The sequence below is a fragment of the Botryllus schlosseri genome, chromosome 13 (genome assembly GCF_051294905.1).
Source record: "Botryllus schlosseri isolate E-star chromosome 13, Bs_hap1, whole genome shotgun sequence".
Classification (NCBI taxonomy): Eukaryota; Metazoa; Chordata; class Ascidiacea; order Stolidobranchia; family Styelidae; genus Botryllus; species Botryllus schlosseri.
Window position 1 is genome coordinate 3,407,482 of NC_137248.1, and position 14,812 is coordinate 3,422,293.

Consider the following 14,812-nt stretch of genomic DNA (forward strand, 5'->3'; position numbering starts at 1 on the left):
GGGACATTTCCTTGTTACGTCATAATGTACCCATTGCCCATTTTATAGAGGACGATTTATCGCACCCAATGATCTGCATTCTTGCTAGGTCCATAACTGCCGCACCCCTAATTCTCCAATAGGGTGGGGAGCGTGGTTGGAGGGGACTCAAAAGTATTTTGTAAACGAACATAAATTATAGAGTATTTTCGAGAGATTTCATTAACTTGGAATTTCTCTTTGAGCTTTGCGATTTAAAGGTCTCTAGATAGCTTGATTTTGAAATGCATACGTCTCCCCCTCAAGAAAAAAAGCATGCATAATTAATAGTAATAGGCATTTAGGTGCCAGTCAATACCGCTCCTCGACACATCGAAAGACATATGCAGTTTCGGCCAACATGAGACTCCACGAAGTGTGCTATTAAAGAAAGGCATTGGCCAAAACTTAGGGTATGTGTCCATTGTTAATAGCCGCGCTGGGTGGGCGTGACTAACAGTCCATTCCTTCCAATCTGAGCCCACGATGCAAATGCCACCCGGGCACCCACAGAGCATTAGACATGACAATTTTATGTGTGCGTCTCAGTGGTCTCACGCAAGTTTTTTTTTTAGTCTGCTGTTTGGGCCGCTACAATCAATATCTTTTGGCTATATAACAGACCGGAGGTCACGAATTAACAACATATAATTAAGTAATTATTGCAAGATACCATATGTTATAATTATGAATTACGCCCCCCACTCTTCAGGTAAATCTGACTATCGGGCGCTGAGATAGGATTAAATATGCAATATAATGCAATTACCAATATGATTGACGAAATTAAATCTTCAACTTCAAAATTGACTACCCTATGGGGGCCCAAGACCAAAGTTTGGTTGGGCGATGCTTTTGCTGTTTTGATCCTGATTCTAGCTGCAACCCACGCTAACATGGTGTTAACATGGTGCTAACATTCTGTTCACAATAAGAGCAGTCTCATGTTCACAATAAGAGCAGTCTCATGTTCACAATAAGAGCAGTCGTTGTATTCACAACTACATCAGTCGCAGCACCACCATATCCCCCGGACACGATGCCCGAGTGGCAACATAGTCCGAACACAACCCATCAGACATGATGTCCGAACACCCCCAGACACGATGTCCGAGTGTCAACGCAGTTCGAACACACTCCTGACATGATGCCCGAACACCCCCAGACACGATGTCCGAGTGTCAACGCAGTTCGAACACACTCCTGACATGATGCCCGAACACCCCCAGACACGATGTCCGAGTGTCAACGCAGTCCGAACACACCCCAGACACGATGTCCGAACGCCCCCCCCCAGACACGATGTCCGAGTGTCAACGCAGTCCGAACACACTCCTGACATGATGTCCGAACACCCCCAGACACGATGTCCGAGTGTCAACGCAGTCCGAACACAACCCAGACACGATGTCCGAACAACCCAGACACGATGCCCGAGTGTACACGCAGTCCGAACACACCCCAGACACGATGTCCGAACGCCCCTTCCCCCAGACACACCCCAGACACAATGTCCGAACTCGCCACGCCCCAGACATGATGTCCGAGTGTCAACGCAGTCCGAAGACACCCCAAACATGATTTTATGAACACACCCTAGACTTGATATTTGAACACAAGACGGGGCATGATGTCCGAACACGATTTCCGATTGGCAACGCAGTGCGGACACACCTCAGTCATGATATCCAAACACCCCCAGACATGATGTCCAGAGTGTCAATGCAGTCCGAAGATACCCCAGACATGATAATACAACAAGAACAGCCATGTTCACAATAAGAACAGTCTCATGTTCACAATAAGAGCAGTCATGTTCACAATAAGAAGTCTCATGTTCACAATAAGAGCAGTCATGTTCACAATAAGAGCAGTCATGTTCACAATAAGAACAGTCTCATGTTCACAATAAGAGCAGTCATGTTCACAATAAGAACAGTCTCATGTTCACAATAAGAGCAGTCATGTTCACAATAAGAACAGTCATGTTCACAATAAGAGCAGTCTCATGTTCACAATAAGAGCAGTCATGTTCACAATAAGAACAGTCTCATGTTCACAATAAGAGCAGTCATGTTCACAATAAGAACAGTCTCATGATCACAATAAGAGCAGTCATGTTCACAATAAGAACAGTCATGTTCACAATAAGAGCAGTCTCATGTTCACAATAAGAGCAGTCTCATGTTCACAATAAGAACAGTCATGTTCACAATAAGAACAGTCATGTTCACAATAAGAGCAGTCTCATGTTCACAATAAGAGCAGTCATGTTCACAATAAGAGCAGTCTCATGTTCACAATAAGAGCACTCGTTGTATTCACAATAACATCAGTCGCAGCACCACCATATCCCCCGGACACGATGTCCGAGTGGCAACATAGTCCGAACACAACCCAGACATGATGTCCGAACACACCCAGACACGATGTCCGAGTGTCAACGCAGTCCGTGTCTGGGGGGGTTCGGACATCGTGTCTGGGGTGTGTTCGGACTGCGTTGACACTCGGACATCATGTCTGGGGCGTGGTGAGTTCGGACATGGTGTATGGAGGATGTCTGGGGGGTGTTCGGACATCATGTCTAGGGTGTGTCTGGGGGGGGGGCGTTCGGACATCGTGTCTGGGGTGTGTTCGGACTGCGTTGACACTCGGACATCGTGTCTGGGGGTGTTCGGACATCATGTCTGGGTTGTGTTCGGACTATGTTGCCACTCGGACATCGTGTCCGGGGGATATGGTGGTGCTGCGACTGATGTTATTGTGAATACAACGACTGCTCTTATTGTGAACATGACTGCTCTTATTGTGAACATGAGACTGCTCTTATTGTGAACATGACACTGCTCTTATTGTGAACAGAATTGCTCTTATTGTGAACATAATCGAACCAACCCTGTAGGAATCATATGAGAATAACAGAAAGTGAACATAAAATTCTGCCTTCAACTTAATGTGATAATGTAATGCAAGCTGCCATTACGAGAAACGGCAAAACAAAGGCCCAGTTATGATCTATATCAGCAGCTGTTGATTTGAATGCTTCGTTGTGGAAACCGTAATGTTTTATTTGACGAGTACAAAATTTTAAACCTTTATCTGCTGTACGTTCGTACCATATAGGCCTACTACTCGCCAAGCAGCAACGGTGAAACTGCATTCAACTGTAGAATTAGAACTATTACATTCTATAGTTTAGCTAAGCATAATCAAAGATCAATACAAAAGTTGCTATTTTAACTCAGGCAGAGAGGTGATTATGATTAATTATCCTGATGCGAGGTAGTGGCGTCTGAAATATATTGATAAACCGATACCTGATTGGAATCGCTGGCCTTTTTGCCTGATATATCAGGGGAGCAGCGACGATTTTCCAAGTTAAAGTAATTTAATAAAAAATAATTAAAAAATGAAATATAGTGTGAGCACAGGACACCGATTCCAAACAGGAACCGATATACAGCACGGTGGGTTTTCTTACAATCACCCTAATTTACATCGAATATCTATTTACTATGTGTGGACACTTCCTACGCAAAGACGAGCAAAGCTAATAGGCTACCTCTGACGTAATAATGAGCAGTGGCATTAGAAAATCAGACATTTGTGCTCTCAGTATATGTCACAGTCCTTGTACAAATAAAAAGTAATCGTTCTTTCACAAAGAAATCGATTAAATATGGGAAGTAGTCGATTACGATAACTTCGGGATTTTTTCGAATGTAGTCGATTGCGATTACGATTACTTAAAAATACTGTAATCGTCGAAATCGATTACGATTACTAATCGCGATTGCCCCATGTCTGATCAGCAGTACAGAAAATCATACAATACATTAACATAATTACAACACACTAGTAGATAGAGAACAAACTGTAGCCTCGAGCAGTGAGCTATATACCTACGTCCTGCGTTTCATTCTTTGCTACGTTCTACGTTCTAGTGTACAGTACAATGTACGTACATAGGGTTGTTCAGATTTGAAAAATTGTCAGGAAACTTCGACCATTGTGATCCAAATGATGGTTTAGTACATAAAAACACTTTTATGAGCTATTATGGTCATCTTCATCGTGATCTTCCTTTTCCGCAAAGCCCCTAAAGATCCTGAGGTCGTTTCTCCTTACTACAGCTGATACACCAGAGTGTTTACGTTCACGCAGTGCTCCGTAGTGTTGACCGTGTAACCAGTTTGTAGCTTTTGTGCAGTTGTCAGTTGAAAACGGTTGTGTAGAAATAAGAAAGGGCAAGGTAATATATTTGTTTTCAAAATTGTACTTGAATGCTGACTTATAAATGTCAGATGTATCTCCGTTTTCCTTTTCAAAATCTGTCTATCGTGTTCATGGGAAGCATGTATTAGTTGCACGGGTAACACTTGTTTGTTATGGATCGTACATCGAGTGAGCGCCGTTGGGTTGCAAGTTGAGAACAAAGGCACCTAGTTTTTAGCCAGTAAATGCTATTGAAAGGTCTGTAATGTGTAATGTCAGTAATATTTTTCTCAATTTTAGTGTATCTTTAAAAAAACAAGTTATATCATTTGATGGTATAGTGCAATTTAGTTGAAGAAGAATGTCTGAAGAAAAGCGGAGAAAGGTTGTGTCAGACCCACCAAAAACAAGATCAAAGTCGGGTCACTACTTGATCGGATATTCATCTGAGTGTATAAGTCATTCCAAGTTACCGACTCTACGTCAGGTTCTACAGTATTTGCTATATCTGAAAGAAAACTGCCCTAAGACTACCAAAACGCAAGAAGTTCTTCTACAAACTGTTAAAGAGGTTGCCAAAGTATGGAATATGGCAAGAATACCCATGAAACAATTGCAGAACATTGTTTCGATGCTGCGAAAAGTTCATGACACTTGGTATGATCTTAAAAAGAGCAAGGATCGGTCAGGTGATGTTGGGGGGAAGCGCCAAGCATTTTGTGATAAACTCGATAAGTTGTGGGACATTGGACATTCCGAAGCAATATCACTTATAAAAAATGATTCGCAGTTGTCGCCATCTCAAAAGAATGAAGACGTCGCATTTTATGAGGACCAACAGCATTCTCGCAGTGCACGACTCGCAGGAAAAGATAAGATCTTTGAAAGAAGCCAGGCACAGATTCCAACTGAGATCAGTGACGAACCAATTTCAGCATCTGCGAGCACAAGTTCTAGTGATGAATTTGTCACATTAATGTCCTCGTCATCTGGGGAGGAAACCAGTACTCCACCCTCTGAATATGATGCTGCAATCAAATATCCATCATTTATTAAACTTCAAGCCCCAAGAAACTTGTTAGATGACAAACATATTAGTGATGTGCTGGACCGTCTAAAACTGACTGATAACCAAGCAACTATGCTACTTAGTGCTTTCATACAGGCATGCGGAGGGGATATTGACGACTTTGTGCTATCCAGATCAAGTATAAAGAGACATAGAGAGGCTAATCGCCTTGAGGTTTCGCATGAAATATTTGAATCATTCCAACAAGACCTACCCAATCATGCTGCTATACACTGGGATGGAAAGTTGACAGAAGACAGATTTGGAACAAGCTATGAAGCATTGGCTGTGATATTGTCTTCTTATCCTCAGCATACAGATGGGATGTTACTTGGAATTCAGAAGATTGATCATGCAACAGGCGAGATTCAAGCAAAAACTGCATTTCAATTGATATCGGATTGGAATCTGCAGAACTCCATTTCTGCATTGGTATTTGACACAACATCGAGCAATAGTGGGTGGAAAAAGGGGGCTGCAAAGTTATTGGAAGACCTCATAGGTAAAAAAATGTTGTATCATGCTTGTCGCCATCATGTATTGGAGTTGGTAGTAAAGAGTGTTTGGAAATGTATCTTTGGATGTCAAACCACGGGTCCCGAAAATACAGTATTCAACAATTTCAAAAAAAACTGGACAAAAATAGACAGAACTGCTCCAACTCGAATTTTGGAAGTCCCAGAGGATTACAGTGAGAGAGCTGCCAATGTCATAGCTCATTTGACACAAGCCTTCAACAAAAAAGATTTCTTTACTAGGGATGACTATAAACTCTGCGTCATCAACACCTTAGCTATCTTAGGTGCTCAGTTTCGTGCAAATCATCAAAGGCCGGGTCCCACTCATCATGCCAGGTGGATGGGAACTATTCTATATTCTCAGAATATGTTCATGTGGGCTGATCAGATGCAATATTCAGAATGTTTCATTCGTCAACTGAAACGCATGAACTTGTTTCTAAGTTTATTCTATGTTCCCGCGACGCTCCAGGGAACGACTTGCGTTTCATTCAAGAGATGCACGGATATACAACTACCGACAAAGAGGTTGCTGAATCTGCTTGCAATAAGTTGATGAAACATCCATGGTACATTGTGGAAGAAACTGTGGTTTATGCCCTATTCTCGGAAAAAGAAAGTTACCATACCAGAAAAAGTATTGCAAGCCGGCTACTGGAAGTTGAAAAACCGCAAACCTATCGACGGGGACCACCTGTTTTCTCGTCGGAGAGGACTATAGACGGGAGCACCACTTTGGCTGATTTAGTGGGCCCTCAGTCATGGCATTTGTTCATCGAATTTAAGTGTTCTGGAGAATGGTTGAATCAGCCTGTGAAACAATGGCCTGAGTATGAATCATACAAGATCATGAGTCGTTTTGTTAGTACTGTTAAAGTCGTGAACGACGCTGCGGAACGAGGAGTCAAACTCAACACCGACTATGCTGCTATCATCACAGATGATGAACTTCAGAAGAAAAGTTTGCTGCAAGTTGTTGCGCAACACCGCCAGAAGTATCAGAGCTTCAAAAAATCTGCACTAAAATTCATTTAAGCCCTGCCTAAAACTTGCTTAAGTGACTGGAGCATGCCGCGATCCATTTTTTTTTGGTTTTTATGCTTACTAATTCATAACATATTTTCAGTGATAATAACAATTGTCGCAAGCCACGAAAATGTTATGATGTAGGCCTACTGATATTTTTGGCAATAATTGCTTCATAATTTGATTGTGCAAAATGTTCTCGCAATAAATTCATTGAGTTTCAGAAACATACATCTTCTTCACTTGACTCTATTCTTGTTTCAAGAGCAAGCCTAGTATCATGAACTTGTAGTACTTTCACAATGTTGCTCCATAGATATCCTTGTCATATTCCACTCTATGGCAACAGGAGAGTCCTGCGTTTTCGTCGTCTTCGAGCAGAAAGAGATTACTCAGTATTTTGCAAATGAACCGAATTTGAGGCGGAGACACTGACATTCCTACATTACATTCCTACTTAATAGTTCTTTCACCAACAGTCGCAAAGTAAAAGTCACCTGGAAATGCATGCATTTGTTTCATTCATACAACAGCTGTAGCAGTAGGCCTACAGATTACAACACATATTCCTGAAGGTAGCTCAGGTATATGTAGTTCAGTGCAATTGTCAAAAATATATATTAACTCGATATTTCCCGCATATATACTGTTATTATCAACTGCAAGCTTCCCTAAAGGTACAATCATCACCGCTGAGAACTGCTTTGCATTATGAGCTAGGTAAACACAGTCAGGGGAATCCCCAATAATTAGGAGAATTGGACCCTGATCTTTGGGGGCTTTGCGGAAAAGGAAGATCACGATGAAGATGACCAAAATTGCTCATAAAAGTGTTTTTATGTACTAAACCATCATTTGGATAACAATGGTCGAAGTTTCCTGATAATTTTTCAAATCTGAACAACCCTAACGTACATGTGATTTTCAAAACAACAGATGCTCGCATTGCGCAACTGCAGGTTGCAGAGTGTGACCTTTCACCTTCATATGCAAACTGAGATTATCCCAAAATTGAAATCTACCGAGCTGTGTAGCGTTTTCATAACGACCTTGATAATAATCAGCATTTATTATCATTTTCATGGGTTGAAAACGTCACAAAATTACCATACGATCAGAAGACTGAGCCAACACCGCAAAGTATATGGACCAAATACCCACTTTAGTCCACTGATCGCTCAGTACTGTATTGTACTGTACTGTACTGTACTGTACTGTACTGTATTGTACTGGAATCAGAAGTTTTTTGCACAGTGAAATATACTGCGTTAGAATTATGAATCCCTGAAACATTGATATAATCTAGGCTTACCATATTTTGGAAAACTAAAAAGATGACACTTTTTCAGAAATCTGAGACAAAACCGGAGAAGAATTCTCAAAAACCGGTGAATTTTCCCACTTTGTGATCGGTTGACTAAAAAAAACTATCCGCCCAGAGCTAAAATAACCGTTTTTCACTACGAAATACCCGCCGGTGCGTCAGTTCTGTGCTCATTTACGGCATATCACTCGCAATTTGCTCTAAATCTGACCTAAACTTTTCAAAAAAGAGGACAAAATCTCAAAAAAGAGGACAAAAGGGCATCCTCCGAGGACACTTTCAAAAAAGTCAAAAAAGAGGACGTATGGTAACTCCTTGTCGCTTCGACATCTTCCTGTCTTTTCATTGTATCGCATTTTTTGTGGTGTATTGAACTGATAAAATTGCTAATAAACCAATGATGATGATGATAATATAATCACAAGTAATGCACAGGAATTAATGCTATATGGTTCACTGACCATATATATATAACCACGTCGCCTGTCAATCAAATTTTATGTAACAAGATTGAGGAATTGAATAAAACCAAGACAGCATCATGAATACTGTCTTATCCAGATTGAATTCAGCGTTCGCTTTCACATTGAGCGTTACAGCGTCAGTGACATTCGCATGCTTTTTAACTACACATTTCTTGGACTACGGCCATGACGTGGAAATTGGCGTGAACGATATAATGGTGAGGAACATCGAGGATTTCAACGCATACCGGAAAAAGAACGATTTGGGAAGTCTCTCTTTCGATCTGAAGGCGGATTTGGAGCCCCTCTTCAACTGGAACTTGAAACAAATCTTCTTATACCTACTGGCAGAGTATGAGACGAAAAATAACAAAGTCAATCAAGTCGTATTGTGGGACAAAATAATAAAAAGAGGAGAAAATGCAAACATAGACTTGAAAGGAATGCACACGTCTTACTACTTTTTTGATGATGGACATGGCTTGAAGGGGAATAAAAATGTCACGGTTACTTTGAGATGGAATCTTGTTCCTAATGCAGGCTATCTTGGACTGGTCACAGGAACTGGAAATCACCAGTTTTCATTTCCCAATACGTATGCGAATCGGAGGGGCTAGTCCACCTTTCTTCTGAAATTAGGTAGAACTAGGGCACTCAGCTCTCAATCTTTCTTTTTTGTGCAAATTTGCTGCCGGGGAATTTTACGTAAACAGCGTTGCACAGTTCGAGTATTTATGTTGAAAGGAAATTAGCCAATCTCTGACTTTGAGACAGTTTATATCTTGCTGCATGATGTGATTATTTTGAATTTGATGCAGTGTCCAAAGTTGTGGATACGCCCACCTCTGGCACCATGCCCTATGACAGTCTTTGTAGTGTTGTAATGTGTTTTATGGTCCAAATATCCTTGTTGAAGAAAGTAAGATTAAAAATCTTGCGGTGATAGTCCCTCTAAACATTTAGTAACCATGTTGGTATAGCTATTAAAATTGCTAGTTACACGAAATACTACATGCATTACCAGCTTGAACATACAAGATTAAAAATCAATCATGAAATGCATTAAATTACCATCATTGACAGAAGTTTCCAAAATCGATAAAGCTATCCAATACAAGAGAGTTTATTAAAGAATGATACATCGTAGTAGGCTACATGTTTATGTTGAAAGAGTTTGTAGGAGAATGAGATTGAATGTCTGCAAAACATAGTATCATGCTGCTTCTTTTAGCAAAATATTTTTTACTGTTATGTGCAAAACTGCAACTACAACAACTGGCTACTGTGTTGGTGGGGAAGGATTGTAGTTGCTAGTTTGTTTTCTGCTGACTACGGATTGTGTGTTGTGCTGGTGCAATTGTGTAATCAGTGTGTTGACCTCTACTTTTTCTGGCGTATCAAGAATTACTGATGGTGTCCTTGGTTTATTGTATTTTGAGCTTGTTTCTTTCAAGACAACAAAATCACAAGGTCATCTTTGAGGTCTTTATTAGCAGATTAGACTCGTGCTCAGCGTTGCAGAAATGGTTTTGTTAGACCCATGTTATAAGTGGTTCATTATATTGGTATGCTGTCATCAAGTTGTTTTGATCACTCTATGGGCGCCCAAGCCCATCGTTTTTTTTGGGCCTGAATCATCAAATAATTGCCCATCCAAATTTTTTTCCTGGCGTTGCCCGCTAGGACAGACTGGATCACATGACGAAAAAAGCTCATTTGCAAAGAACATATGGTTGATTTATTAGACCAGCGGTGACCAACCAATCAGGGTCGAACAGACATATTTTACAGTGTTACCGCGAAGAGTCCTATTCTAGGTATATAAGAGCCCAAGCCCTAGTTGCACAAAAAGCTACCTGAAAGGAAAAGACGTAGTTTATTTTTGTCCTTGATGTTTTTGTGGCATATACACCGACTCATGATACACATACACACGATCTGCGCATATGCAATATGCATGCATACCAGAGTTGGATCAATTACATTATTTCAGTTCAATTACAATTACAATTACAATTACTTTCATGCATGTTTCAATTACATTATAATTACAATTACTCCATGCTAAAAATATCAAATTACAATTACAATTACAATTACTCCTTGCACGCTTCAATTACATTACAATTACAATTACAATTGCTGCTGTTGAACATGTAATTGAATAATCATAAATTCAACCGTGCTCCTTGACAACCGTAGCGTCGTAATTAACAACAATTCAAGTATTCATGTTTCATTCATGATACGCAAATACCCGGTAATTAATAAAAGAAAAACGTTTTCGAACTATTCCAGTATGCAGTATGTCGTTGAAAAAAGTATTATAATCATGCACGGGTTGGATTTGCGTATATAGTATATAACTAAAGAAATAATATTATTTTTATCGAGGGACGTAGGAATTAGGATGAGTAGTGGAAACAAAACCGTGCTTTGTCAGATAAGACGTTATATAATATCCGGTGGTCTGGTTAGTTAGCCAGACGAAGTAACGATGCAGCATCGTGATCTGAAATCGTATTGTAGATTGCCAACCCACGGATAGATGCGCAAGATGTGAGTCACGGATGAATGCACCGACAAACGTACTACAGAGCCGGCTAAAAGCAGCAAACTTTGTAGTCCTAGAGCTGGCGATTCAAGCGTCCAAATTTGATGCATCTGGTCTTTATCGTAAGCTATTGATGCACTAATTCCGAAAATACAAATTAAAATCTCGTCAGGGCAATGTAACTGCTCCAAAATAGCCGTTTAAGGCCGACTGTTCTGAAAAGTGAGAGCGTCGCAGCAGCATGACCACAACAATGACCAATTACTCCCAGCGATTGTTCAGAACAATGCCGATTCCCAGACTTTCACGACTATTTTGGGATGGTACCATTGCCTGGAAATATACTTTTATTGCGGAATCAGTGCGACACTAGCTTTCGATTAGGACCATACATATCAAATTTCGACGCTTGAATCGTTAGCTATGGGACTATCAATTCTGCTGCTTTTAGCCGGCTCAGCAGTTCGCTTCTCGGCGTATTCAATCGTGAGTCACGTGTTGCGAATCCATCCGTTGGTTAGTAATCTAATAATTGTATACAATGGCAGCCGAGGCCAGCATAGCGGTAAAAATAAAAAACTTCGCCCGCAAGGGCGCAGTCAAGGGCTTCCTCGAATGGATCCACCAAATTCCTTGTCGACATTTGAAGAGAATGCATTATAAGTCAAATATTTTATGTTGTGCTTGTCAGGTCTCAATAGCAATTTAATGTAATTGAAATTGTAATTGAGCAAAATTGTTGTCAAATTACAATTACAATTACAATTACACAAAATAAAAATGCTTTAATTACAATTACATTACAATTACATTGAAATATGTAATTAATTACATTCAATTACATTACAAATTACAATTGATCCAACTCTGATGCATACCATGAGTGCATGATGTGCATATGCCGCTGGACAAGGAAGTGTAGATATAGCCTTTACGGCTTTCTAAGTCATGCACCACCCCTCCAAGGCCTCCATGCTATCCCAGTAATGCATGAGCGCCAAGCAGGGAAGCCATGGATACCAGTGTTACTAATCAGGTCTTCGGTCTGACCCGGCAGGGGATCGAACCTACCGATTAAGAAGCCGGACGCTTAACCATTACGCTATAAACTAAATAAACGGTTATATTACTACACGCTTGTGACTTGTGAGCAAAAATATGGACTTGAGGTCAAAAACAAGGACGGAACCTTTATAGGACAATGTAGCTGTAGAAAACAGAACACTTTACAATTTCGAAGTCTTAAATTGAGATGGAGCTTGTGATTATGCTCAACAAAAGACACAGACTATGCTGTATTATGTTTTATGTTCAATTATTCATCTTTTCGCTTCGATTGTCGTGTCGTCGGTTGGCTGCGGCTGTAATAGTTATATAGCCACAGAAGAGCCTACAGCGAACCGATCGAAGATTGGAAATATCCATAGACGCAACGTAATGATTCCAAAGTTGCCAATTAAAATGATAACATAGCATATTCCATGTGTCATTGTCATCTCCGAGGGCGCAGACTACATAGCAGGTGACAAAAATTGCTCGACTCTCGCTTCGTTACGAGTTGGTTCTAGCCTACAGTCGCAGCATTTATTACTTGAGTCATGATTACAAACTACAATGGTTGTGTAACGAGAAGATCAATTAGTCGATTTACGCCATTTACCATTATGTAGCGTACCCGTGAGCGTGAGCCACCAACTAGAATGATATGAGATTGGCGTTCCCTCTGCGCAGCAGAATTTGAGACAGCGACCGAGTGGAGTACAGAATAGTAGGCTATAAAACGACAATATGAAGTCGGGGTAAGGCGCTACTTCGTGGCGTGCTGGCGAAATGTCCCGTCCTTAGACGAGAGTTCAAGACGTCGAGTGTCGTCTAGCTTTGCAGGTATCGGGATTATGCTTTTTGTGGGGGGGGGGGGGCGAGCTCGAAGGAGGCCCACAATTATTTCGTGAATTAGCATAAATTATAAGAGTATTTTTTGAAACTTTATGCAACTTTTTCAAAAAATTTTCGCGCCTGGCGCGATCTCACGTCGCCAAATGTCTTAATTTTGGGTCCTCTTCACCCAAGAAAAAATACTCAAGATTTATAGAAATGGGCATATCGGCGTTTGCCATTACCGCGCCACGACGCACCAAGACATAAAAAGTTTTAGGCCATGTAACATGCGATTCCAAGAAGTGTGCCAAAATAATCGGCAGCGAGAAAACCTTGCCCTTATGTTGACCGAAAACTTCGTTATATATACAAAATACATATAGGTTTAATTGTCCATATAAAGGCGCCTAAATGGCTGTCGCCGAATGTTCCTGTCTTGGCAATCTGAACCTCTCAAGAGAAATACCACCCCGCAGGAAAAAAAAATATGCCAGTGAAGAAATGCCAATCCGAAATCGTGTGATCTTTCAATTTAGTACATTCGGGCTATTCTATTGTTTTATATAGCAAATAGGAGATCACGAAATAACATCATGTAACGAAGTCATACTGACGGGTCCGCCCGCCCGCAGATGTTCAATTATTATTTACAGGCTTTACAGTTTTAAAGACAACTCACTCATCTCTACCGGTAAATCTGATTAAGTGAGCCGAGAGGACAAGAAATTGATAGCAATATGTATGCAATTCCCGATCTTATTGACCGATTTTATCATGAATTATCGAAAATTTTCGCGCCTCGCGCTGGCTCACTAAACAGTAGAACTATAATTTCGTGGCAAAAGTGAACAACGTGTTGGGGGAGGGGGCAGTTTATCACCCTATGGAAGCTCAAGACTTAATTTTTTTTTGGGGGGGGGTGAGGGCCTGGCGAAGTGCTGTTTTGTTCCTGCCAACGGGTATACACTCGGAGATGTTCAATTATTATTGAGGGGTCCTACCTTTTCAAACACGCCTCACTCAGTCAATCTACCCGTAAATCAGATTACGTGAGCACAGAGAGGATAAAAATTGATAGCAATATATATGCAATTCGCGATCATATTGTCCGATTCAGTCATGAACTATAAAAATTTCTCGCGCTTCTCGCATTTTGCGAGAAAAGCTGACTCACTAAACGGACACCCAATGTCGGTGATAAATATCGATAATCAGCGTACAGCCTGAGAGGGTCTGGGAGGCGAAGCCCCCCAGAAGTTCGGTTTATCAGTCACCAACGTTTATTTTTTTTGTGGGGGGGGGGGGTGACGAAGTGCTGTTACGGCCCTGGCACTCCCATTCTTCATTCTCTCTCGCATTCGTATTTGTGGTCTCTGCTGCTGACTTTGGAGCTCGGCCCAATCATCCTCTGGGCTTTTTAAGGCGCTGCGGGATCGGCAATGAGGAGCACAGATGAACCTCCGACACATAGAAACATGGCGGTGCAAAGACTTGAAACCACAACCATTGGTGTCGCGGCGGTGTCGCTTAATTCTCTACGCGGGATTCGTCTTATGCGCCGCATTTTCTCTGCACAAACTCGAACTAATCATGCTGGTTTCCTTACTTGCGCATGCGAAATTTGAGTTACGAGAACGTACGTTCGCCGTGATGCTCCTTTTAAATGCCAGAACCCATGATCACATGCGTTGGTGGAGCCAAACATGGCCACTATATCACTCTATTTACAGGCCTACCCAATCTAAG

The 14,812-nt window shown here is 41.1% G+C and overlaps 1 protein-coding gene across 1 annotated transcript; it reads left to right on the forward strand.

The window, feature by feature from the left end:
• Window positions 1–8,645: 8,645 nt before the first annotated feature.
• Window positions 8,646–10,108, forward strand: LOC145454258 (signal peptidase complex subunit 3-like). Its single transcript, XM_080332259.1, has one exon. It carries the CDS (start codon window positions 8,712–8,714, stop codon window positions 9,249–9,251), a length of 540 nt encoding a protein of 179 aa, XP_080188385.1. The 5' UTR covers window positions 8,646–8,711; the 3' UTR covers window positions 9,252–10,108.
• Window positions 10,109–14,812: the final 4,704 nt, after the last annotated feature.

Coding starts and splice junctions, on each gene's coding strand:
- LOC145454258 (XM_080332259.1), top strand. CDS start 8,712: ATGAATACTGTCTTATCCAGATTGAATTCAGCGTTCGCTTTCACATTG.